At 36.3% G+C, this 27,866-nt stretch overlaps 1 protein-coding gene across 4 annotated transcripts in view; it reads right to left on the reverse strand.

Moving 5' to 3' along the window:
- The window catches only part of GRB7 (growth factor receptor bound protein 7), a 56,696-nt gene that overhangs the window by 1,333 nt on the left and 27,497 nt on the right, over nt 1-27,866 (reverse strand). For all 4 annotated transcript variants that reach the window (XM_087892192.1, XM_087892193.1, XM_087892191.1 and 1 more), the window contains exons 2-14: nt 26,158-26,335; nt 24,020-24,161; nt 13,513-13,669; nt 12,721-12,842; nt 11,901-11,981; nt 8,991-9,128; nt 8,117-8,227; nt 6,828-6,926; nt 6,317-6,397; nt 4,219-4,335; nt 2,582-2,642; nt 1,345-1,432; nt 722-815 (exon numbers count right to left, since the gene is read on the reverse strand). In XM_087892192.1, the coding sequence (XP_087748318.1) occupies nt 722-815; nt 1,345-1,432; nt 2,582-2,642; nt 4,219-4,335; nt 6,317-6,397; nt 6,828-6,926; nt 8,117-8,227; nt 8,991-9,128; nt 11,901-11,981; nt 12,721-12,842; nt 13,513-13,669; nt 24,020-24,161; nt 26,158-26,327 (1,461 nt within the window). In that variant the 5' untranslated portion in view covers nt 26,328-26,335. The remainder of the gene's footprint in view (nt 1-721; nt 816-1,344; nt 1,433-2,581; nt 2,643-4,218; nt 4,336-6,316; nt 6,398-6,827; nt 6,927-8,116; nt 8,228-8,990; nt 9,129-11,900; nt 11,982-12,720; nt 12,843-13,512; nt 13,670-24,019; nt 24,162-26,157; nt 26,336-27,866) is intronic.

A 27,866-nucleotide genomic window follows, 5' to 3' on the forward strand; every position in this document is an offset into this window, starting at 1 on the left:
GCATAGAAATAGAGGCAAAAGAGAATAGAAGAAGTGGAAGATGATATCAGGCTACATCTCAATAATTAATCTCAGGCAGAAGTGGTCCACCCCATCCCTGCCCATCTTTTGCTCTCCAGTAACAGTGCTTCCACAAGTTGATCTGAGTACAGTACAACACCTTTTTTTTCTAGAAAGTAAACAACAGAGGAATTGCAGATCTCCCAAGAATTCCTTATGCATGACTGTTTAGCTCTGCTGATGTGACGAAACCAGATGAACTGCAGATATTTTTTTTCCTGCTTTGTCGCTTTCATATTTTCCAACAATGAATTGAAATGTAAACTTGTCACATATTTATGTTCTGTTTGGTCAGATTCTGTCTATATTTGGTTTCCCTAAACTTGGATGACCTTGAGCTAGCTAGCAGTTGGGAGTTGTATGCTCTACCAATTCCTTATACATCCACAAATGCAGATTAAAGTAGATTATGTTAACAGTTTTTTTCTAAGATGCTATAAATATAGCTAAAAGAGGCTAGGAGTGGTACTATTAAATAGAAGTCATCTTTTGTAGAAGGTAAAGTACAACAGAAGAATACATGCAGAACATTTAAACGTAATCCCTAGCATACTGAAGCAATAATAATATAGGTAAGAAACAAATAAAAATTCCTGCTTTGCGTTTGGAGACCAAGACTGGATGGATGAAAGCAGCTCAGCCAGTTTCATGGTTCACTTACCGGAAGTATCAGATAGTGCTTCACTTTTTGCGTATGACTAAGGGACAAGACAAAGCCTTTGGGATTCCGCTGGCTTTCACGCACCAGGAATAACCTGCAGTTAATAAGACCCCAAACAAGGGTTAGTTTTCACCACCTATCCACTTCCCATACACTGTGTTCCAATTTATGCTACTGCAATGCTTGCAAATTATACATCTTTGAATAATTTGTCTTTTCTCATACTAGTCTCTTCCAGATGTATACAGATTGCAGATCTGAGAATTGCAAATGTTCTAACCCAGCTAAAGGACCATATTATAGAAAGCTGCTAGAATTTATCTGCAGAGTTGGGAGATCCAACTCTGTCCAAGTACTTGGACAGATGGTGATTCCTTTTCCTTGGAAGTCAAAGCCTAACAAAACTTCTAGTGGCTATGAAGGTGAAGAAAAGCGACTACTAAGTTTCCTTGCTTGCCTCTCCCAGATCAAGAAATACATTTTCTACTCTCTTACAATGTTCTTACGGGATGATTTCAGGTACATCAATATCCCTCTCCATCCTGGCCAATTTCTACAGCTCTACATCTGAATATAGTAGTATAATTAATATTACAAATTGGAATGTTACTCAAGCAACATACCCATCCACAAGTCCTTGTTGAATTATAAGGCGCTGGGAATCTTCTCTAGAAATGTGACCATGGAACCAGGGTTGAGTTTTGTGGATGGCTGGAAGGAAGGAAGGAAGGAAGGAAGGAAGGAAGGAAGGAAGGAAGGAAGGAAGGGAGGAAGGAAAAAGAAAGAAGAAAGAAAGAAAGAAAGAAAGGAAGGAAGGAAGGAAGGAAGGAAGGAAGGAAGGAAGGAAGGAAGGAAGGAAGGAGGGTTTTTTTTTAGAAGCAAAGCATTAAAAAATATTCACAAAGAACTTCAAGTGTAAACATTAACTTTTACAATGAAGAATATTGAAGATCATGATTGAAGGATCCATTTTTTACCCTGTGAATGTTGAGCTGCTGAGAATAAATTGGAGCTGACAACAGGAAAGAATAATCAATCAATAATCTGTCAGGAACTAATATAATCAGCGTGAAATCCAATTAAATTAAATGGAAATTTAATTAATGGGAAATTCTTTCATTTCTATCTTCCTTCATTTCTATTCTTCCTTACAAGCATCATGTTATCTACAATGCTGTCAAACAACATTTCACAACTTTCAGTCTTTATCTGCAAGTAAATAGATTGTAAAAACTATCCATCACACTTGTGATTTTCTTATATATGGGACTGTTATGGTACTGCAGATTTCCCTATAGAAGAAGTTGTACAAAATAATGTTGGATAGTATTTCTAGACCCCTTTCCATTTTGTCATAAATTGCTGAAGATATTAATATCATAACTGTAAATGTTCTATGATAATTTGGAATAGTACGCTGTTTTAGCTATTTTGCTACTAGGGACAAGTAGGGAAGAACAATTAGTGCACCCTCAGAAGCATTTTATTGTTGCCCTGTCTTATTATTTTCTGTAGGCCAGTACAATAATCAAATACTGAAACAGTTCAACTGTGCTTCAGTTAAACAATTCAGATAAATACAGCTGTAATTCAATCTCATCCTGCCTACTGTGTTTCAAGACAGTGGATTGGAGTTCCATTAAAAAAAAGTCATGCTGATTGTATTGTGGGTTTAAATGAACACTATAGTCTATGTCTCCGTTACAGCAAATGCCATAAGAAAGAGCATTATTTTCCCCTGATCGATCACTAGGCTTCATTCATCCCTTAATTTGCTACCAACAATACCAATCAGGTGTTCAGCTAATGTTACAGGTATGAAACATGACTAGATATCACGTTCTTGGGACAGGCACTCACCAGTACTGAATGGACAGCTCTGGAATGCAGTGGGCAGGCTATATCGCTGAGATGTCTTCTTCTGCAGCATAAAAAGAAGAATACCAGAGGTTGTTCAAGTCATTTAAGATTTTTTTTAAAATTTGATTTATATGCCGCCCTTCTCCGGAGACTCAGGGTGGCTTACAATGCGTTTAAGCAATAGCCTTCATACTTTTGTATATTTTATACAAAGTCAGTTTATTGCTCCCACAATCTGGGTCCTCATTTTACCTACCTTAGAAATGATGGAAGGCTGAGTCAACCTTGAGCCTGGTGAGATTTGAACTTGCAGTAATTGCAGGCAGCTGATGTTAATGACAGTGCTTTAGTCTGCTGCGCTACCAGAGCTTCTTTGCCATCACATCAGACAACAACATCAGTAATTATCCTGGCTAATTGCCATATACTTTTTGACTAATTCCAGTGAGCAACTATATAAACATTTTACAAAAATTGCTGTCCTAAATTTACTATATAGAGTGGGAGCTTCTTCAGAGAAAACATTGAGATTGGACTGTAAACTTCCCTGGAGAAGGGTTGGTTTCATCATATTCATCTGACAAAGCCTGCTCAGTTTCACAGAAGCCAGTTCGTATGATAAATGAGTTAGTTTTTGTGTTGCCTTAAATTATTTCAGATTTACTTGTCTAATAATGTTCTTGTATCACCAAAGGAATAAATGTGTTCAGGAATATCAATATTGGACATTTTTGCTTGGCATAAAGAGAAATAAGGAGAGAAATAATGGGATGCTAGAGGTGTTTGGGACTGGAGGTTAGCTGAGTTTTGCTGTTGTCCATGTGGGTTGTTTTGTTGTTGTTGTTGTTCTTTTGGGTAAGTGGGGCCATTGTTTTAATTATGAGCTCTGTGAATAGTGTGTTGCAGATTTTCTGCTTTTCATGCTTGTACACCACTCAGACTCATCTATGTGAGATGAGCAGCTGTATAACTCATATAAAAACAAACAAACAGGAATTTTAAACAAATAATGAACATTACTGTGTGTTTGGTTCAGGCTACTTGCTAATAGGAATGGGAGCCTGATGGTGTTTAAAATCTTTGTTAATACAAGAATTACTTTGTTTAATGACTAGTTCAGGCTCCAAGATACTCCAATGTCAGGCTTTCAGGCTTCATCTCTGCACATCCTTGCCATTTGCCCAAAACTCTTAATTTCTTTGCTAGCAGTCATCCAAGACTGGTCTCACAATTGGATGCTGCTTCCTGTACTTAGGATGACTGCAGCTCTTATGGGACATTTCGTTTCCTAAAGACAGTTTGAGTTTATTCACACACAGTTACACATACAGTATACTCACAGTTTGGCTACAATGAAATACGGTGGGTTTTGGCCAAATGTATTGTAGAAACTGTGCTATTTTCTTAACATGTTAAATAAAGCCTTGAAGACTTTAGTAAGTCTTAATATATTTTAACTTTGTGGGCATGTTATAATATCACAGTAACTGGGTTTTGCTATTCCAAGTTTATGATTAAATATATTATGTGAACCCTGTTAATCTGTTGCCACCATAGATTAACCCAGCTCTCTTTCTGTAACATTTCTGTATTAATGTCTCTGAAATTTCTAAGTAAGAAATAAATAGTAGACTTACCCTCCATGCCCGAGCTTCCTCCAGAGCTACAGTCAGTGCCTCATTGGGGTTTTCAATCACTCGCCCTGTGCAACCCGAAAAGTCCATGGCCACAAGCGTATTATCAGACACGCTCCGCTAGTGAATTTTTAAAACAGAGTTTAGCAATTGTTCTCTTCAGTAGTACATAATCAATTCCTACTGGCAGCATAAGGTGAGTGTAATTTAGTAGCTTTAAAAAAGTATTTACAAAAATCTTTTTAAAAAAGGAGGGAGATACTTAGCATAGCAATTAGCAAGTTTTGGTACCACATATCAAAATTCTAAGGTTTATGTCAAGTTTTGATACTGCATACCAGTTTCTAAATTCTAAGGTTTGTTTACAGTAAATATACATTTAAGCTTCTTTTCTTTAAAAAAAAAAACCTTTGAGGAATAAAATAAATGACCGCACACACAAAAAAGAATATGAGATAAATACATAGTAGATAGAACTTAAAATTGTTGACAGATTTTACAATTGGCATAAAATTTAAAATTGCTTCATTATTTCAGTGATTAAATAATTTACCTAAAATTACATCATCTTCAGAAATAAAATTTAAAAAGTACACCATCTAAGAAGGACATAAGTAAATACAATCCTTTTTGCATTTTCAGGTCATCAAAAGGAAATCATTTCTTGAATATGCTATGGATCTTTTGCACTGACAACAAATTTGATGTTTTTCACACTTGAGAACAAACTAGGGTTGAAATAGTGGTGAATATCTGTAGCTCGGGTGTAGGATGAGAGTGAAGGTTCATCCTCTGAGCTTGTGGATTAGTTTCTGAACATTTCGTTACCAAGCTAGGTAACACCTTCAGCGGAGTTTAGGGGTCACCTCCAGTGGTGGGATTCAAATAATTTAATAACCGCTTCTTTGCCCCAATGACTGGCTGGGTAGCATGGCTAGATGATCATGTGACTGAGTGGACGTGGCCAACTCGACAGCACTCACTCGCCTCAAAGTCCTCAAAAAGATACACAGAATGAACTTCACCCTCTGAAACTAGGATATTTATACAAGTTGTCTTCTAGCTACAATTTAGGAGGGAATTTAAAAATTCTTTCCCCAGGTATTTTTATTTCTACTATCTTTAAATAACTGTGTAAATGAATTGTCTACTAGACTGCTGTAAACTACCTGGAGCTATAAATGAATGAATAATAGGCACTTCTCTAAAAAAAATAAAACAGAATAGGATAAAAATGGTGATAGAGAAGAAGATGAATAGTATGTACATCAAAAATCAATATCTGAAAAAAAAACTTTTTGAATTCCAAACTACAATTCTTATTTTCAGTGTAAATAACTTGTCTTCCTTCCAACAGAATCTCATAGGTAAACTTTCTCAGCACAAAAACAAGTATAAAATATAAAGCAGTAATTATAAAGGTTCCACTGTGTAAATTTGGTTTTGCAACTTGTCTGGAAATTCTCTCAATTCTGTCCTTCCTTACTCTTGAAATGGATGTTATCCATTTATAGACCAGTATTTATATGTTCATGCTTTTTAAAAAAACCAAAGCTAACATATTGATCAGTGTTGAATTGCACAGGAAACTGAGTAGAAGAAATATGGTTGAGATTTGGTGAAGTACAACCATTCCTCATTTAGTCACTACCTTGATTAGCAACCATAATACAACGAAATTTATTACACTATTTATTATCACAGTAGTAAGAAACTCGTTCTCTGACTAAATTTCATGTGCTGACAACATCGCACACGGAAGTAGTAATAATACTGGCATAGAGACAATTTTATCGAAATGAGAGGGAAACAACCAGTAATCCTTGCAGAGTGCTTCTATCTTGGTCACTTTTTTCGATAGTGACCATTTTGCTTACCAACTTGGTCACTAGAACTCAGTTGCTGAACAGGAAGTGTGTGTGTGAAATTAATACATCTGCAGAAAATTTCTCATTTAAAATTAACTACAGAAAGGGTTTCATCCATTCAGGAAATATATGCTTATATGATGAAGGTATTTCTAAATTGCCTACACCCCCATAAGCTATCAAAATGTTCACCCAAATAATAAAAACAAGTGATTTGTTATCAGACTACTTACCAGGGGCACAGTGCCAAACCAAGCTGGTTCCTTTTGGCGTGCCTGACATTGCTGGTAGTTTCTGTAGAGCTGTACGCCATACTGAGGAAAGATTAATAGTTGTTAATATATAAAGAGCAACTCCAGCCCATGTAACAGTTTTCTACGGCTGAAAGTGACAAGTTTGACAATACTGTACAGTAAACCAACTTTTCTCTAGGAATCATAGTATTGAGACCATGTAAATTATTAAAAGCTACCCAATGCAATTGGAGATCAGCAATACAGCAATACAGCAGACAAGATTTGAAGGATGATGGGGTCAGAGCTGAAATCCCATGTCTAGCTAAATGTTACTGAAATGCAACCTTTTGATAAAGGAAAAATTCAACTTCTGAGGCAAGGTTGTAATAAGGAGGAAGAGAGTGTTTCTCTTTCCTTCCCATTTGGAGGAAGATGATTTCCTGGAAGTTTCTATTTACATTGAAAGAAATTTCCTATTGTTTCCAGTGCCAAACCAAATGGTTCCCACCTTAAAGAGACGGAAGGCAGCCATCCAGCATGTGCGACTTTGTTCATCTTCACAGCAAAAGAGCTTCAGTCCTTTGAGTCCACTGCGTGCCTTATGTGGCTTTAAGAGAAAGGAAAAACTGATAAGAACATGACAACACTCAACACACACAACATGACAATTCTGACTAGACCTTCCTCTTCCACATCTGAAAAATTCTATATGAGTTTGGTCTAGTTTCAATTATCATTAAGCCTCCTGTTTTAGGAGTACCTTGACTCAGGAACCATCATCCTAAATCAAGATTCTTCCCTTTGGAAGAAAACATTTAAGAAAATTAAGTAATGTCTCAAAAGCAGGCTCTTAGATGCCCAAAATGCATATCCATAGGGTGTTTTGCTCTTGCTTTACTTTTTCAGTTTGTTTATTTTCATCAGCCTTTAAAGAATGATAGTTCTATTCTTTTTATATTGGACTTGTCAAGAATATTAAGTTATTCCCAGTTGAAACTTCAAAGTAGATGCTTATTGCAACTTTTCCTGAGTTTGGGCCTAGGATTTTTTTTTCTATAATACAGAACCATGTTTAGGTAAGCAGCTTATGGAGAAACATTTTGGGTGACAGACAACTATTAGGATAGCAATTTTTTTTTTAATACATTCAGAAGAGAAGTATGCCTTCAATTTAAATTTGAAAAAGTATCACCAGTTTTCAAATATTGGTCAGCATTCTAAATTCTATTTGTAGAGATTCAAGTTCAGGTTTATTATAGTAGCTGAGAAATGTTTTACACAAACATAACGTATGTACATAAAATTATAAAATGCAAAGAAATTAAAAACCAATTAAAAAATCAAATAGATATGAAAACTGTTTAAAAGAGTTTAAAAGCAAACCTTAAGATACTAAAAACATAATGAAACATTAAAAGAAAATTATTATTATTATTATTATTATTATTATTATTATTATTATAATATTTTTTTTCATGCCCCTCTCAGCTCAATAACTTAGTAATAATAGCACATTAATAAAATATAGTTATTTGAGTATTGAGAGTTAAATTAAGAACCCTCAAACTATTAAGAAAAACTTTATAAACCACAACTTCCAAGAGAATCAAAGGTTAAAGTTGGGTCATACATTGATTTACCTATTGAAGAACAATACTCATTGTGCCTTTTACCTGAACCTTAATATTTAATTCTATGGATATTTTAAATGAACCTGATCATTTAAAATTAAAGTTAAAGAGAGATTAAAGGGATTAAAGGTAGAATGAACCCAAGATTAATTCTCACTTGTCTTACCTTGATACAAAAGCCATACTCGGTGGGTGTGTTATACTGTTTTTTGCCTTGGGTTATATAATAGATGACTGATTCATTTATGTCAACACAATATTGTAAATGCCGGGGGTCCTAGCATAAGGGAGGAAAGAAAACATACTGTATGTATATATATATATTTATATACATAGAACTGAATTTAGCATCTGACGCAAAAGTCAGTATCCTACTAAATTAAAATATTTTTTTTCTTTGTCCAGAAAAAAGTAGCTTTCATAACTACTAAAAATAATTTAAAAATTTATGGACCAGGAGGACTATGTTTAATTGTTTTGTGTAGTCCCCATCCCAGTTCCCTAAATAAAAGAAAAAAATGTGCACATGTCCATAACAATACATGTTTTTAATTTCTGAACAGACACAGCATAGCAGTCAAGAAACATTCATATGTCATCAGTTCCTTGAATTCACCAGTAGATTTTAGAAATGTGGGAATAATAATATTGAATACTTCAAACAGGATTACTGAGAAATTGAAGACAAAATGTATCATTATCAAAGATGAAAGTTATTATGTATCTTATTTTACTTGGCCTTAAACATATTTTACATTCAGTGAATTCCAGAAATCCATAATGTTTGAGAAGCATACTGTAGATTTTACTTCTCTTAGTGTCTGATTTGTATGACAGTTTCCGTTTGGGCATATCAAGTTCCAGATCGCCAGGTTCTGCTATCCAGCTTCACACAAACACCATTATTTTAATGTTGCTGATGCCTAATCCTGATTGCTGTTTTCCTTTCTGGGAAAACTGTTGCAATACCCACTCAGAACTGTTGTCCATAGCAAAAAAACCAAACAAAAAACAATTACATCTTGCACTAACAAACTTACTTTTGACATGCCTTTTGTTGAGTAATAGAGCCCAGAACGCCGGAGAGAAAAGTAAAATCTTTTCCAGGCTTTGCGCCCAACTTCCTTCAGATTCAGGAACCCTTGGATTTCAGGGCAGCTTCCTGAATTTAGAACATTCTGGGGAAAAAATGGATTTAAAGATTCAGGCTGCATTACAAATTTACTGGTAGTTTTCCTTGATAATGACTCTAATTGCTTCTTTTTGAGTGGTGGGGAATTATGGGAGGAGGGAAAATTATGGCAGAAGTTCTGTGTTGCATGATTTAGATTTGTAGCATGCAGCCCTGGGAATATGAAATGTTTCTAAAATACCTGTTGACATCCTGCTGTTTGCTGAGCTTAGTTTTCTTCTTGTATATGTTTCATAACCAAACTAGATAATATCATTGGTACTTTGACACAAGGGAGTCTGGTTTGTTTTATTTTCTCCTTAAAACTCCTTAAAGATGTTTTCGTTGTCAAAAAAACCACAGTAGTAACTTGGTACTCATTGCTAATTCATTCTGGACAGAGCATTAATTACTACAAATGATGAGTACCAAGCAAACCATGTGACTTACCACATGACCCTTTATTTCAAGAGGAAGGAGTAGCAAGTTATGAGGTAGCCAACGCCAGCAAGTTCTACCTTGTGTGCCAAACACCCAGAAAAAAATGAGCCGTAGAGCAAGATTTTCTCTTCAAACTGCACTGAGTACAAAATTCAATGAGTTTTGAAGCAGTTGAATACCAAGATATGACTGTTATTTCATCAGGGATAGAGCAAAAAAAATGTATTATATATTTTGAAAATCCAGGTGTACACAACATGCATTCTCATGTGATCTCTGTTACCCATTCTGTACCATCTCCACCCCCCAACACACCAAGTCATGTTATCATCACAACTTGCTAGCAAAAATTCAGGTTTGGGACAATATGATTGGTTAGATCTACTCTGCCTCATTTAAAAACAAAACACAGAACTATCATACCTGAACTATGAAAATTTAGATGACTACCTGATAGCAGCAAGTCATTAGCTACTAGTTGGATTTTTGTGGACCACATATAGTAGCCCTAGGTTTTTCCAGGGTTTGGTAATGGATGCAGAGCGGAAATTAAAGGGCAAAATGTATGTCTGAAGCCTCCTTTCATCTTTTAAACTCTTTCCAAACTCCCAGAAATCACTACCACACCCCAGAGGCCAATAGGTATACTTAATATACCTTCCAGAAACAAAAAGCTGAATATCCAACCATAAAAGGTTGACATAGTTTAAGTTCAAGTGATATTTTAAAAATGAAAAATATAAGAAGCAATAATATATTTAACACAGTATTAAGTATTACAGAGTAATTTCTGGAAAATTCTTGTCCTTTATGAATTTGTCTACTGTTTTTAAAAAATTAAATCCAAAATTAAGGCAATGGATTCTTTTAATATAATTGCATGCTTTGTGGAGAAATACATTCACTTCTCTGGCTAGAATTGGTTGCCAATAAATAAATAAATTTTACAAGAAAATATTTGAACAATTTATTTATATTGTGCAAAATTTTACAGATACAGTACATTCCATCTGTTACCTTTCATGATGGATAAATAACTAAGGCAATATAACTTATATTGCAAATTTCTGGCTGTTTCCTGCCCAATATAAAGTGTCAGTAACTAGTTTCTGTATCAAAGCATCCAAGATCTCTGTTTTCTCCTTTTGAATGAAAGAGGAACTGAAAAACCTCTGAATGAGTAAAGCAGGAATGACCCAAGTTCCCTTTTGCACATCCAGGATTGCAAACATTTTTTCTTGTAAATGTGTGACAAACTGTCAAAACAGACACTTGGTATCATGATTTTTGAAGAGGGAGAAATGTTGCCAAAATGTAGAAATCTCTGTTTTACATAACCAAAGCCCCCAGAGCAAAAATAGTTAACCAAAGATGAGTACATCTCTCCTCAATGATATCACCAAATCGCAATCACACCTCCTGTGGTCTATATTTTAGCAGGCCTTTGGGATTTGAAGGGGAGTTTTTGTCTCATTCCCTCTTGAGAGTGAATATTTGTCTGAATAATTTATCCTCAGCGTTGGGAATTTTGTTGTGATTCTATCTATAGAATCCCTTTTTAATATTGTTTTAATCTTATTACTCATCTATATAATCTTACTACGAGACCTATAAACTATCATGCACACACAAACAGAAGCTTCTGAAGATACACACACACAAACAAATGTATGTGCCAGTGGTGAAATCCAAATTATTTTACTACCGGTTCTGTCGGCATTGCTTGGTGGGTGTGGTGTGGCTTGGTGGGCGTGGCAGGGGAAGGATACTGCAAAATCCCCATTCCCACCCCACTCTGGGGCCAGCCAGAGGTGGTATTTGCCCGTTCTCCGAACTGCTCAACTACCAGTTCTCAGGAACCTGTCAGAACTTGCTGGATTTCAACCCTGGTATGTGCCTTTATATATACATGTATGCAGTGGTGAAATCCTCTGTGGGTTGCCACCGGTTCATTGCCTGCGCATGTGCGGTGCACACCAAATGCGCGGTGCGTGCATGCGCATGTGCAGTGCGTGCCAAATGCGTGCTTCACACAGAAAAAGAAGCCTTTTGAAGGTAAGTAGAATAACGGGGGGGGGAGGGAAACAGCTGTGCCACACTATTTAGATTTGCTAGAAAGCTGAATTTCCTGCTTTCTAGCAAATATAAATCACGCGGCACAGCTGATCGTTGGAAATACCGGTTTGCCCAAACTGGTAGCTTTTATTATTACCAGTTCGCCCGAACCGGTGTGAACCGGTAGCATGTATATATAAGTGCACCCCTGCATGTATATATAAGTGTCACCCCCAGCACAAAAAGATTACTTGTTTCTTAGGTAAAGGAAAAAGATAATTACCTGAATGAGTTCTAAGTGGGACATGCCTTTATTAGCTGCATCCTGACATCTGGAAACCATAACTTCAGGAAATATTGATTGCTATGATAGGGAAGAAAGGAAAGCAGAATAAAGTCATGCATTTGGACTGTCATATGCTGTATCATGGTGTCCTTAAATATACTGTTTTAATACCAAAGGGAAAAAGTGGTATGAGTGCTATGATGTGGATTTATTTTTAGATTTTTTAAAAAAGTTGATTGTGCTTATACTTGTATGTGGAAACCCCTACTAAAATTGTAAAAGTTTGGCTTTCAAGTTTCCACAAATGTTATTTTATGTTTACTCGTTTTTTGTGGGGGAGGGGGTTGGATATTTTTGGGTCAGCATCGATTCCTGTTGACTACCTGGACTATTCCTGCAATTTTTTTGCCATTTTTTTTTTCAGAAGTGATTTGTTTAAGTTTTAATAGCATGGAAGCTCACTTTGGGGAAGGAGGTAAATACATTTGCTGGAATATAGTACACATGTTGCTTGTATTATTATCACTTCTTTGCTTTATTGAAACAGTTTTCAGCTTCTGTACTCATCTATTTTCTCAAACTAATAGTGCTACAAGGCAAGCAGTTATGGATTACTGGTGATCTATGGCCCACACTGTGGGAATCATTATTTTTGGGATTAATATTAGAGATGTGAAATACAGTGTTTTTACTAAACAGTAGCATCAGGGAACACTATTTCATTTCTGAAATTTGGAATTGTTTAAAAATGAAAAAATGAAATAACTACAGGAATAAAATGATGTTTGTTGCTACTTTTAAGGTTGTTCCAACTTACTGGTGAGCTCTTGAACAGCTCATATTTAGCATAATTCTTCCGGAAGACAAACCGACTGTCACCTCCCACAGGCCATGTGGCCTGAACCTCTACCACAGACTCATGGTCTTCTAAGATCCGTTCTGGAGAAGACAATGGGAGAAAGAAACACACTACATTAACATCACATTCAGAGAGTCATTTAAAATGCTAGACACATATAGACAAGCAACTGGAAAAATCTGTTAGCCATCATGTTCAATTATCTGATCCCACTTTGTAACCTAGTTTTCCCCAGTCTCTGAACATTTTAGATTTCAGGTAGGGGAATCACATAGGAGTTTTTATTTCCTTTACATAGAAAATAGTTTTTACTCCTTTATATTCTAATTGTTTATGTCCTAGGAATTATTTTATATGGTGTATATCCTTTTACATGGAACCAACCCAGGGGTGGGTTTTACTCTTTGCTACCGGTTCAGTCGTGCGTGCGCCACTTCTGCACATGTGCAGACTGTATTTGATGATGTCCAGGCAGGTGGGAGGAGCCTCCCGCCACCGCTACCGGTTTCCCCGAACCGGGGCAAACCGGTAGCAACCCACCACTGGACCAACATATGTAAGCACTAGGCCCTCCCAAAAGGTGAACACTTAAGCATACTTGCTTTTTATTGCAAAAAGTTCATCTTTATTTTATTATTTTCATTTAAAATGTTTCTGGATATATGTGACAGAATGTGTGTTCGTGGGTATGAATGCATGTACATGCACACATATACTCGCAATCTGGATTTTCTTTCTTTTCCTCCTCACCTAGAGATAAGTGATGATAGACCTCTACCAAAGACCAGCAGTCATCATGTAAAGAATGGGTTTTCTGCACCAGCATCTCACAAACATGACGGGCCGTGGTCCCTGCTGTGACTTCCAAAGAACAGCAAGTTCGATCTTCACTGTAAACTTTTACTACCTGTGAGAACAGAAAAGGATCAGAGAATAAGCTCAAGGCTTAAGAGCCTTGGTAGTACAGGGGTTTAAGGCACCCTGTTATTAAGCTGGTTATTAAGACCAGCTGCCTGCAATTACTGCAGGGTTCGAATCTCGCCAAGGCTCAAGGTTGACTCAGCCTTCCATCCTTTCTAAGGTAGGTGAAATGAGGACCCAGTTTGTGGGGGCAATAAGCTGACTTTGTATAAATATACAAAAGGATGAAGGCTATTGCTGAGCACATTGTAAGCCGCCCTGAGTCTTCGGAGAAGGGCGGCATATAAATCAAATTAAAAAAAAAAAAACACTTACTAGGACTGGCCTGTTCAATCCTGTGAGCAAAGATATAAGAATAACTTTTAAGAATTCTTACAGAAATACACATACAATTCATGTACTCCAGTTTCCTGGTTTTTCTTCTTCACGTTTTTTTTTAAACGTCTAAACAATAACAATATACAATAACTTATAATTCATTCTTTGAAAATGGTACTGCAGCAAAAACATTATACCCACAAAGAAAAACTCTGAAATATATGTAAAGAAGGTTAGAGAAGAGGACAGAATTTGCAAAAATGGCTAAATTGACTTGCTTGATTAGGAAAAAGATAACAAATACATTTGTCAGCGACTGGAAATCCTTCATGGACTTTTTACTGAAAATGGAAAAAAGGAACTTGTAATGTATGGGTTTCACAATTAGAAAGAATAGGATATGGAAAGAAGGGAACCATGATATAGCTATAGAGAGAAAGAATAAAATATAAATGCATGTATAATTGGTTTAAAGAAAATTGGAGGTCACTTGTTTATATCTTTTTTCATTTTATTTCTTTTCTGTATTTTCTCTTTTATGTTTTTCTTATTCATTTATCACTTTACTTTTCCTTTAAATTCATAATGTTTTTATCCTGTTTAAAAAAACCCTTCAATAAAGTTATTGTACTTTATTCTTAGGTTCAGTTTTTTCCTGCTTGACATAATTTCTGCAGTGAACTACAGATGGAAAAACGCATCTAACTGATGGTTCCCAAATTAATATGCAAACTGACACAATTTATTCGCAAAGAAGTTATCTGAATTTTGCAACGTAGCTCTCAACAACAACAAAATGTGTATATAGAGATCTATCAGGGGGAAAACACATACTAAAAAAGAATACAGTGAGATACATGTGCCTTGTTACATGGACATTTTATTAAAAGAATCATAAAAATGTAGGTTTCAACAGGAATGAATATGTGGTTCAAAAATATGAAAATTGAAGGAATCAAAAGACATTCATTTGTCTTTAGCTATGATGGCGATTTCAACATCATTGTCTATTGAAGAGTGATGACTATCAAGTTCAGTGAATAGTGAATTTGCAATAAACTATTGCACCAAGGAAAGTCGCAGACCCAGAGCCCTCAGCAATGTAGAGGATTCTATCAGCTTGCTCAGAAAAGAGAGGGATAAATTCTTCAGCAGATGAAAGTTAGGGAGAAAAAAATATTTTTGTTTATCCATATTCTATGTATTTCAAATGTTCAGATTGTTTCAGAAATCTCATTTATCATTAGCTATTACAACCTGATTTACAGGTGTATCAAAATGACCTGTTTGAGGCTTACATTTATCATGCATGAAGGCAACAGCCAAGCAAAATAGGAAAGGATGTTGCTTTCCTATCTCCTACATTCCTCCTACATGATGGAAACAAGATAGCTACTGGCTGGTTGCTGGTTGGCTACTGATGAAAATAAGATGTTTAAGACGATGTCAAATGACTAGCACTGATTTTATATTTTTATGAATGAGTCAGTTCTGAAACATCTCCGCTACACTTCAATTATTCCACAAGAGGGAGTAAATCTATTATTTAAGTAACAGAATTCAGTTAAATATATTCTGCTTAAAGATAATTGAGGATATATTGTTCAGTTTATTAAATGAGATTATCCAGAACAGTTTCTCGTAATTATTGATAGTCCTGTATTCTAATTCCTGTTGACAAAGGTGAAATGTATTATAAATATACTGAGATTTTCTCTTTATTGTTATTTTAAATAAACATGATATTCAATATCATATATTCAATATGATATTTAAGCTCTTTAAAAAAAGGAAGGGATGGGATGTATTTTAAACATTCTTCCACAGTTAAATTCAAATTTTCAGGCTATTTAAAATGAAAAAAATAACAAAATCGTGTAAACACTCAGTGCATATTTTTAAATATATTTTATGTCCATTTAATTATATTGTTTACATTTCAACTTTTCTATATTTGTGTTTTTGTATAAAGGCTGTTAATAAAGGAGGGTACTTAATCCCTCTAAAGAACTGGATTCTAGTTCATCTAGTAAAAATCCATGTTCGAGATGCCAGTACTTGAATTATCAGACTATCATTATTATTTTCTTAGTCTCATGTTTTCTCCGAAACGTATGGAGAGAGAGAGGGAGGGAGGGAGAGGGGGGGAGAGAGAGATTGATTATAGGAAAACTACCATTAATTGGGGATTTTGATGAGAAAAAATCCTAATAGCAGTGTTTTAATGTATTCCTCACTCCTCCTTCCACAGTCTAAGGTGACCAGATGTCCCGCTTTTGGCGGGACAGTCCCGCTTTTGAGCAATTTGTCCCGCGTCCCGCGGCGTTTTAAAAAAGTCCCGATTTTTCATTCTGCTCCTGACTCCCGGCTGCCTCCTGAATCCCCGCTGATGGCTAGAGGGAAAAAAAAGTCTTTAAACTCTTGCCGTGGGGCTTCAAAGGGCCAACCTACAGCTGATCAGTGTTAAAAAAAAATGAATAGACCCATGTCTGCAAAAATAGAAAAAACAGCCCCTGTTAACAGCTTCCGCTAGGTTAATTAGCTGCAAAAAGCTGCAAAAAGTTCCTGGAGCAGATTTCCCCCCCCCCCCCAGCTATACTGAAAACAAAGGCGAAAGCGAAACTAAACTTGCAAGGTGACAAAATGAGGCAGAGAGAGATTTCTTTCTTTTTCTTTTTCTTTTTCCTCATCAAAAAAGGTAGGTACAAAACTGCAAACAATGGGAAATTTTGGGCAAAAGAGGAGAGTTCAAGATTTTAAAACACAAAAGAAAAAAAGCTCTATTTAACTAGGGAATTGTAATAATTGAGATACTATTAATAATTGTATATTGTGTTGAAAGCAGAAATGGTTAAGTTGTGGTTTGGAGGAATATATGGGGGAAATTATTTGGTTTATTATTATTGGTAAATATAATTAATTGATTTGTAAGAAATTGGATTGCATGGAAATAATTGGAATATTCATGTTCATATTGATTAATATACAAAAAAGATAGTTATATAACTAATTGATTTATATTAAAATGTTGAATTTGTATTAAACAACTGTATTACATAATTACATAATTAACCAATGTGAGGATGGATATAAAAATAGATGACAATGGGAAGGGGTATAATATAGAATAGAAGGGAAAAATTGAATTTGATTAAGATTAGAGATGAGGATGAAGGGTAATATTGTTTTTTTAAAAAAATAGATGAATAAATATGGCAAAAAGGAAATATAGAAATTGTAAATTTAATTGAAATGACTAAACGCTGTTTAAATTTGTGAACCAGCCAAATATTCTGTTCAAAGAAAATACATTGTATGTTTGTATGTGTGTTTCTAATTATTGCTATTTATTCATATTTGTTCTCTTTTATTCTTTAAAGTTTAACAATTCATTCTTAATCTTAATATCTTTATATTTGCTTGGGGTTGGCTTTCTTCCCTTTCATCTTTTTTATTGTACAGCAATCTTTCTCCTCAAACCTACCACCACTCTCTTTTCTTTCCTTCTTACTTTCTCTTCCCCCCACCCTCTTTTTCTCCTCCCTACTTCCTCTTCCTTTCTCCTTCTCCTCCTCTCTTCCTCCCTCTCTTACCCTCACTCCTACTCTAATTTCCATTCCTTCATCCCTCTCTATTGCTGTATCCTTTAATGCATATGGACTACTCAGAGGGCTGAAAAAGTTATTTTTGACTGGTCCTCACACTTTTGACCAGTCCTTGAACTTATGACTGTCCTCACATTTTATATTTTTGCCCTATCTTGTCACCATGTTGAAGAGAAGCAGTTGTGAAATGAGTGACATGGTTGTTAAGAATGCTGCATGGGCATAAATGTGAGGATGGTCATAAGTGTGAGGACCAGTCAAAAGTGCGAGGACCTGTCAGAAATGACTTTTTTCAGCCCTCTGGTTAATCCTTTTGTGCATATGGACTACTCAGAGGGCTGAAAAAGTTATTTTAACTGGTCCTCACACTTTTGACCAGTCCTCGAACTTACGACTGTCCTCACATTTTACATTTTTGCCCTATCTTGTCACCATGGTGAAGAGAAGCAGTTGTGAAATGAGTGACATGGTTGTTAAGAATACTGCACGGGCATAAATGTGAGGATGGTCATAAGTGTGAGGACCAGTCAAAAGTGTGAGGACCTGTCAGAAATGACTTTTCAGCCCTCTGAGTAGTCCCTATACACATAGCCATGGCCACCCGGTCACATGGCCAGCTAGCCACGCCCACCCAGTCACATGGCCTCCAAGCCACGCCCACACAATAAGTCACGCCCACAATGGTGTCCTTCTTACCAATGTTAAAATCTGTTCACCTTACCCTATACACATAGCCATGGCCACCCGGTCACATGACCAGCTAGCCACGCCCACCCAGTCACATGACCAGATAGCCACGCCCACCCAGTCACATGACCAGATAGCCACGCCCACAAAATAAGCCACGCCCACAATGTCCCTCTTTACCAATGTTAAAATCTGGTCACCTTACCACAGTCCAGGTATGAGAATGTTCCTGTTGCCATCATTAAGCATATCCATGCAATCACAGTGTCCCACGATCTCATGTTTGCTATTTGTGACTTCCTGCCAGCTTCTCCATTAACTTTGCTTGTTGGCAGTGGTGGATTGCTACTGGTTCACCCGATCCGGATCGGGCGAACCGGTAGTGGCAGCAGCGAGAGGCTCCACCCACCCGCCCGGATGTCTCTGCACATGCGCAGAAGCGTCATGTGCACACCCACGAGCGAACCGGTAGCGTCCAAAATTGAAACCCACTGCTGCTTGTTGGAAACCAATAGTGAGGGTCGCAATTGGCAATCACACATGACTACAAGTTACTGCAATGTCATAATTGTGAGCCAATTGTCCAGTGCCTGAATCAGTGATGAAATCTAAATTTCTTTTCTACAGTTTATGTGGGCATGGCTTGTTAGGGTCACGTGACTGGGTGGGCATGGCTATGTAACTATGTGACTGGGGGATCAAAAGACAATGTCCTGCTGGAGCAGGTTTGGACTAGATGACCTCCAGGCCCCTTCCAGCCCTGGATTATCCTCTGAAACTGTGTCTAGTGCCAGGTTTGTAGTCCTTCCTTCCTCTCCTTTTTCCTTCCTTCCCTCCCTCCCTCCCTCCCTCCCTCTCTTTCTCTCTCTCCCTTTCTTTCTTTCTTTTCTTTCTTTCTTTCTTTCCTTCTTTTTCTTTCTTTCTTTTCCTTTTCTCTCTCTCTCTTTCAAAAATGGACACTCCCCCCACCCCCGTAAAAAAAAGGCTCCGACAATCACACGCCACAGCTGTGATCATCGGAGCCTTTTTTTACCTTTTAAAAACATTTTTTTACTACCGGCTCAGGTGGATAGGTAGTAAAAAAATATTTTAAAAAAGTTTTTAAAAAAGGCCCCGATGATCGTGCGACACAGCTGTGATCGTTGGAGTCGTTTATTTACTGTTTTAAAGCATTTTTTTACTCACCTGAGCTGGTAGTAAAAAAATGTCTAAAAAGTAAAAAAAAAAAAAAGTTCCGACAATCACAGGTCGCTCAGCTGATTGTCGGAACTTTTTAAAAACATTTTTTACTACCAGTTCAGCGAACCAGTAGGATTTTTTACTACCGGTTCGGACGAATCCGACCGAACCGGTAGCATTTCACCCCTGGCCTAAATCATGATAATATGACCAGAGCAGGAATGCCAAGATAGCCACAACTATTGAGAATTAATCATAAGTCCCCTCATTCAACACCATCATAACTTCAAATGGTTGCTAAATGAGTAGTAATTTAATGAGACTAGCTGTATACTCTAAATTTTGTAGCTAAATGGTATCTAATTTTCACCACGAATACAGATCCTTTAGTTAACAGCCTTGGACGCAAATTATATTTGGCTGACTTAAAGAACTGTAGGGAGGTGTGATGGCTCAGCAATTAAAGATGCTAAGCTTTTCAGCTGGAAAACTGACAGCCTGAGTTCGATACCTAGGCGCCACTCAATGGGATGAGCTCCCATTCCTGCCCACCTAGCAGTTCAAAAGCATGCAAATGCAAGTAGATTAATAGGTACCACTTCAGCGGGAAGGTAACAGCATTCTGTGCTCCTTTGGTATATAGTCATGCTGGCCACATGACGACATAAAATGTCTTTGGGCAACCCTGACTCCCTTGGACAAGAAACGGAGATAAACACTGCATCCTAGAATCAGACATGACTGGACAGGTAAACCTTTACCTTTTACATGATTGTAACTGTTAAGGATTGCTGTCATCACATATAAAGCTCTTGAAACAAGCATTCTACTATTATATTACACAATCATTCTTACCTGTTACCTATTACCTAAAGCCTGAAAATATCAATAAATATTACAACCTCTTGAAATTAAGTGTATCTCCTTTATGTCCCTTATTTCTAGAAAGACAAATATCTTGCATCATTATTCCTATATTTCCCCCCTTTGTTTTATATTTAAGTATTATATTATTATTTCACACAAATAATACTATGTTTTTGGAAAGTGTTGTGGGCATCAGTCAGTGGAAATCTCATATTTAATTTTTAATGTTGCTTTTGCTATTATGATTTCTGTTGATGTTACTGTTGATAACACTATGCAATGTTGAAAACAGTATTTATACGCTAGTGATCTGATAGCTTTTATAAAAAATTCCCATTATCATCCAGGTTTTAGGGCAAACAAATTTAGATTTTGCTAAGTTCCAAACCAGTGAGGACTGTACCAAAGGGATAGCTATAGTCCTTTGGTGAGTCGCTTTTGCACAAGTTCCCAAAGGTATGCCACCAAACAGCAACACTGCACATTCCTTGCAGGTATTTAAGATGAAAGGCATCCTTCTTGCAAAGACTTGGCAGCTACAAAAAGTAATTTAAATTCCATGAGAAATATTAGATTTTAATAGCTATACTACATAAGTAGTGGGTTCTATGTCTTAGTTTATTACATTAGCTAAAGGTATGCCTTTAATTGCACTGAAATCTAGAAAATTATTGTTTAAATTAGCATTGATGGCTGAAGGTTAATAGGCAACCTATGTCCACTGATCCATGCTAAAGCAGGCTAAGAAACATTTAGAATACAACAAACAAATAAGAAATAAAGTGGTTTTTGCCACTAGCGCTAAGCACTTATCTTTGGAAAGGAGAGATTATGCACTTACAGAATGTATTTATTTATGAGGGCTATAACATACAAGCTATAAAAATAAGTAACATCACTGGATGGCAGCAAGGATTTGAAGTTTTCTTTGTGAATTGGCTGCTATCTAGTGGGCATCAGCTTTTTGTAGCCCAGATATAGTACACCTAACTTATTTTTCAATAATAATTTTCAAATTATTACTTTAGGGAATTACAACTTTAATAACATCTTGATCAACAGAAGCTATTAAGTGAAAGGCAGTTTTGTTTTTATAGTTTGCAGTTAAAAAATCATCATGGGTTGGGGTGGGCGAGGGTGCAACCTGTAACTTCCAGAAGGCTACTAAACGTAGCTACCATGGCTTCTACAAAATTGGAGCTGCTAAAAGTTATACTTCAAAAATATTTGGAGAATCACTGTTTTACCATTGCTGCCCTGAAGACTGCAAATGAAACTTCTATTAATACAAAAGTGTAGGGATCAGATGAGAAAGCAAGAAGTGTTTAGTTTATAAAAATGTATGGTCACTGGTCACTTTCAGAGATGAATAATAATGCACAGTGGCTTCATCATCATTATCTTGTCTGTTCCTTAGTACTTGGAAATAAAAATGTAGAGAGTGAAATCAATGTGTTTCTGAATTGTGAAAAAACATCTTCAGTGTTGCTTTCTAAATTCAATCTGTGGCTTCTTATCACAGACAACTTGACCACTACTTTCCATGCTCTTCTATATTCCATAGTAAATTACTGTACTACAATACATGATATATGGAGCTTCCTGTGAATGTTTAATATGTCCTTTTAAAGGCAGGGGAAATGAAATCAGTTCCCACATATGAAATGGAGTTAAAGTATCAATTAAAATTTGAAATGGTCAGCTGGATCAGTACTTTTTACTGAAAGCAATAAATCTAATCAGTTACAATATAATTTCAAGAACTCTTCACATGTTAACACTTGAGGATACCAGTGTTATGAGAAATGGTGTTCTATTTATCAGAATTACTATGTAAAATTGAAAGAAAGACTATCCTGTCTCCATGAAATAATCTAAATTTAAAATGGAAATGGCATTCTTGATTGACTGGGAATCCTATAATGGAGATAAAATGAATTTTAAATTTTAAGCAATACTTCTTTGGGGTACATCTAGAAAGTCCTATAGAGATGATAGTGACATTCTCACAGTAAGGCTTGCTGCTTTTTCTTAATACAATTCTGATGTCTCTTACAGTTCACCATAGTATTGCTCTTTATTGTGATATAATGTGGATTATTTTATTTAATAAAAACATATATTATTACAATATTTATTAGCAATCATAACCAGACAGCAAGAATAAGATGCTTTTAAAATGCCTTTGATGTGGGCACAGGCAGGCTAGCATACCAGCTGATAGTAGATTATCAGATGATTTGTCAGCCTGCCTCTGCCTCACATCAAAGTCCTTTTTTAAAAGCATATCTTTAGATAAGAAACCAAAGAGACATCAAGTGGACTCCAATACTTACAAAGCAGCTGGAAGCCTTCCATTCCATAATTAAAGACTCCTAGCTGATGCTCCCAGGCTAGTTAAACAAAACCTGAGAATCCTGGCAACAATTTCTAAGGGAACCAGCTTTGCCATATCTTGTCCTATGAACTCAGAGTCCAAAGCTGTAATTTTCTCTTGACTGTTCTGTCCATACTTTATGGAAGGGGAAAAACAATGGATAACACTGAATGTTATGGATTCAACTGTCAGCTCTTGAGAACAGAGCAGACCCTGGAATTTAGGGTCAGATTATGTTGTAACAATATTCTAAAAACTAATCATTTTGATGGATGTTTCATATAGAACAAAGGAATAATTGGCTAACTTTTTGCAACATGGTTGGCTGAAACATGGTTAGCTAATTTGCAACTCACTGTGTTAGGATGGAACTTAACTAAGAATTTCAGGGAACCTTTAGAATTAACAAGAAAACAAAATACAGTATTTTTTAAAGATATTGAAAATTGAAACAAACACAGAAAAATAAGGAAATACATTACAAGAGATTGTAATGCAATTGTAACGCAAATTGATATGCTAAAGGATTTATTTAATTAAAAATGGTTGATAAAAATAGTGTCTGGATTCATATGTTGCATGAAACAAAATAAAAAGGAACACATCTGCACAATGTGTGAACCTAGCCAATTATAATACCTTGTCAGGTTATTTAGTTATAAATCATTCTTACTGTGGGCCAGCAGGCAATTTTCACTTAATTTTTATACATGATTGCCCTTTTTTTTTTTTTTTTTTTGGTAATCCTGCCAAAATGTACCTTGGTACGCTTTTTATCATCCCTAAATTGTAAGACTCAAAAACAACCTCCCTGAAACTGGTTCCTTTCATCAAAGACCGTATCACTTGGAACCTGTGGAATTGAAATAAATCATTTGTACCAGCTACATAGGGAGAAGCTACTCTAAACTTGGCAATGGCTACTCTAAATTTAAGGATGGCTGTAATGAGAGGAAAAGATCTTCTAGGCCTATCTTCAAAGGCATCTTTACTATGCTTCTGTTTTATTCCACCTTTGCAAAAACAAATATGAACCTGTAAAATTCTTTTAGGTTTCTCCTAAGAGTTCAATCCCTAAAGATTTCCATATCTTCATGAAATTTTCTTGAATACTCATGGTCTTTTTCTGAAATATTTTCTTGGTTTACAGTTTAGTCTTTATCCTGGGATTATCTAGGAACCTCATCTTTTCCCAGATTAGTCAAGTCAAATAAGTACTGCCACCTAGCTGGACCAGCAAGGAGAAACTGGTATAGCCCTGGGCCATCTTCCTCTTCTCCCAAATGCAAATAGATACACTTACATGAGAGCCACCTTCATGCTGTGATCCTGGCCCCAGGGTGGAGCTGGTGAGGATAGGAGAGTTTGAGGGACTACAGAGTTCCGGAAACGGGTTTGGGATAGAAGGCAAAGATAAGGTATGAGGCTTTTCCTCCTTCATTTTTCTAAAGGAAAAGAATGGAGAGATTGTTATAAATGGGTTAGCTACTAATAAGGCATCTGAGTTAGTCATTATTGTTGTTGTTGTTGTTGTAAGCTTTTTTTCTAACAAAATTTGTATTCTGTCAGAGCTAATCTGCTAATCATGTTATTTATATGCATAGCATGGCTATTATTGAAACACAAATGTTTGCACATCTACCAAAGTATCTCAGGCATCATAAGAGGCAAGAAGTAGGTATACATATGGGCCTTGCATGACATGGCAAGTGGTCTAGTCCCATAATACAAAGTCAATTGCTCCTCATAGAAACATGGTGGATACAGTTGAGTGTGCTGTACAGCACTGGAGGTTTTGAAAAAGAGATTGGACAATCTTTTGTCTGAAACTGTCTAGGGTTTCCAGCTTGAGCAGAAGGGTGGACTAAAAGACCTCCAAGGTCCTTTCCAAGTCTGTTATTCTGTAGCCAGAACCAAATGTCGATGAGACACTCATTATCTCCTGGAAATCTCTATTTTTTCCCCCGATACCCTTCTATTTTTTTATCCCACAAGCAGCAAGCTGCAGAGAAGAGTCAGATAATTCCTACCAGAAGTCTGAACTCATCTCTTGCATATAATTAAGTATTTCAGATCAATAGATCACATTCAACATTTATTGCCCAGACTTTAGATCACTCTGTACTTGTTCACAAAGAGCTCATTCAACAGTCAGTAGACTCGGCAAACTTGCTATATCCATTTTTGTGTGTCACTAGTACTGTGAGCAGACAAGAAAGCAAATATTTAATTCTTTTGGCTTTTTCTTCCCCAATCCTTCTGTGTTACTTCAGGTTTGTAATCTGTATGCATGGCCACTACTGAGGATGAAAGTTTGCACATCTACCAAAGCATCTTGAGGCACCACAAGAGACAAGGTGTGCAGATTTATCTGAGCAGTTACCAAGGAATTCAAAATGCTCTACATGGCATGGCAAATGGTCTAGCACTGCAGTTCAAAATTAACTGATCCTCAGTTTCAGAATTAAAATGAAATCAAGTAACTTTAGATCAAGAATGTACAAGAGAGCATGTCCTAAGAAGTAGCAGAATGGCTGATTCCAACCATGTTTTTGTTTTGACCCAAATGGTCAACTCAATTTAGTTTATTACATTCATAGACCAGAGACCAGAACAAGTAAAAACACTCAGTAAATATACAATTAAAAATTCTAGTATAAAATAATAAATAACATCTAAAATCTATGATAAAATCCAGTCTGTCAATTATACATGGTCTAACTATACTAAAATTACAATCCATAAACTGTGTGGTCCTTTGTCAGTTTAATACTAAGAGGGAAAGGAATAAGCAGTGCAAAGGGTTTGCCATGTTTGTTATATCATATAACTATGGTTGAGTAGACTCATGTTTCCGACGAATTCCCAGTGCTGCTGTGCAAAAGGTCACTGGCATGCAGACTCAGCAGATTATCCAAAAGTTAATGTGACTCTCACATTATCTATCTATCGTGTCAAACAGAAGATTTACATGCTACCTATTAATTTTGGTTTTAATATTTCATTTTGATCATAAAGTGATAAATTTAATAAACCATAGATAAAACTAATAATCTATTTCACTTGTTCTACAACTAACAGAAGAAGGTATCAGCATATGAGCCACATCTCATTTTTTTACTATTTCTAGATGAGATACAAACGTAAGTTGCAAAATAATTAATTCAAAATATAGAAAGCAGATTTCAAGACTTCCCATAATTTTTCCTATTTTTCAATTATGTGGAAAATACAAGGCAGAGTCATTGCATTATTCACTAATAAGCTTGGTGTATCTTATACTCTGCTCATATTCAAAAATATTTTTTTATGAATAATTATTTCTGGCACTGATTCCAGAGAAAGCTGAAAGGTCAGACTAAATTTTCTCACCACTGATTTCTATCTCTACAAAAACAAACCTTTTGTGGTATCACAATGATTTGCTCCATTGTAACATACCTATTTGCTTCGATGAACAGAGGTTGAGAACGCTTGATCACATCAGTATGCGTCAGAAAGTTGCTCTGCTCATCATTGCTAAGGGTTCCAGTATGATTAGATGGCAGGTCACCTTCATAAGACTGGCCCAACATCCTGCTAAGGGTTTTTTTGGGAATTCCACGATCCATGTCATTATCTGTAACAAATAACAATTTGACTAACTCTTCCAAAGTACGATGATGCAAATACCCAGATAGAACAAGATTCTGAGGGGTAAATGCAAGTTGTTTTTAAAGCAATTCTTCAAAACATGATCACATTTCATTTTCTTTCTTTCTTTCTTTACATTAAAAGTTGCTGTTTTGGGGAAGTGACAGGATCATGTAGTTAAATATGTGCACACTAAAGTTTTGTAACACTTCATATTCAAAGGGCAAAAAGATGTGCATGGTTAGTGAAATGGTTAATGGTGATGGTTAATGAAACAAGTAACCACATCCCCACCCCAAATATTATTACAATTATCCCATTCTAGCTTAAATTAGACCAGGGGTGTCAAACTCAAGGCCTGGGGGCTGGATCCGGCCCACAGGGTGCTTAGATCCTAAGCTCCATTTTCGCTGGCAGAGGGTTGCAGGAGACCGTCACAGCCGAAAATGGAGCTCACAAGGGCCGAGTGCAGCTCTCCTGAATCTTATTTTCGCTGGCAGAGGGTTGCAGGAGGCCCTCACAGCCAAAAATGGAGCTCGGGAGCCCATTTTCCTGGCAGAGACCTCAGGCCACCATAGGCTCCCCCAACATGAGTGACATCGAGTTGGCCACACCCACCCTGCCCCCCCCCAAGGTCAAACGCAACCCTGTTGCAGCTCTCAATGAAATTGAGTTTGACACCCCTGAATTAGACAGTAAAAGGCAACTCAAAAGTTGCTTATTTGTAAAACATATGAATCACCTTCAAGTTCTCAAAGCAACATACACAATTAAAAACATTGTTTGTGCTGCTGAAAAATGCATTGTTACCGTCTTTGGTAAAGTTCCAAGGGAAATTATCTTCCCTGAGCTAATTTTGGTAGCACTGCAGGAGCATAATAAATGGAGTTATAACCCAGCAATCTCACCAAGGCAATTAGTCAGTGATCTGGTTGACAAGGAAAAATAGCATACAGGTAACCAAATGAATCCAATGTCAACTCGCAAAGCATCCCTGGCCTGCTCTCTAGTTGCCATTGTTTTAAGTGACAGTATTAGGGCATCGGTCGGAATCCATTTCATTCTCTCCTCTAACTTCACAGAACAATATCAGCTCTAGAATATCTGGATATGAGTATTGTCAATGGGTTCCCTTAAACTCAAATATTATAATGATGAGGTAAACCATACAGAAGGCACATAGATAATTGTACAGTTGATTCAAGTCCCAAAGGAGAATAGAAGCCTCAATTCATTCTTGTGAATAATGAGTATAAGATGGCAGTATGCAAAACAAATTTGCATTAAAACAAACAAGATTTGTTTTAAGCATGAATTCTTGAATAATGAAACATATGGTTATATTAAGTTATAAACTCATCACATTGTGCCAAAACAAAGCAACCCACATTATGGCTTAGTATAACATGTGACACATAGTCATTTAATTTCTCAGTTTTATTTAACTTCAGTTATCTTTCAATTTCTGAACATTTATTTCCGCAGTATCCAGAATATAGTGTTTTATATAAGTTGCA

Source organism: Pantherophis guttatus, chromosome 4 (genome assembly GCF_059756535.1).
Source record: "Pantherophis guttatus breed Tessera chromosome 4, ASM5975653v1, whole genome shotgun sequence".
NCBI lineage: Eukaryota > Metazoa > Chordata > Lepidosauria > Squamata > Colubridae > Pantherophis > Pantherophis guttatus.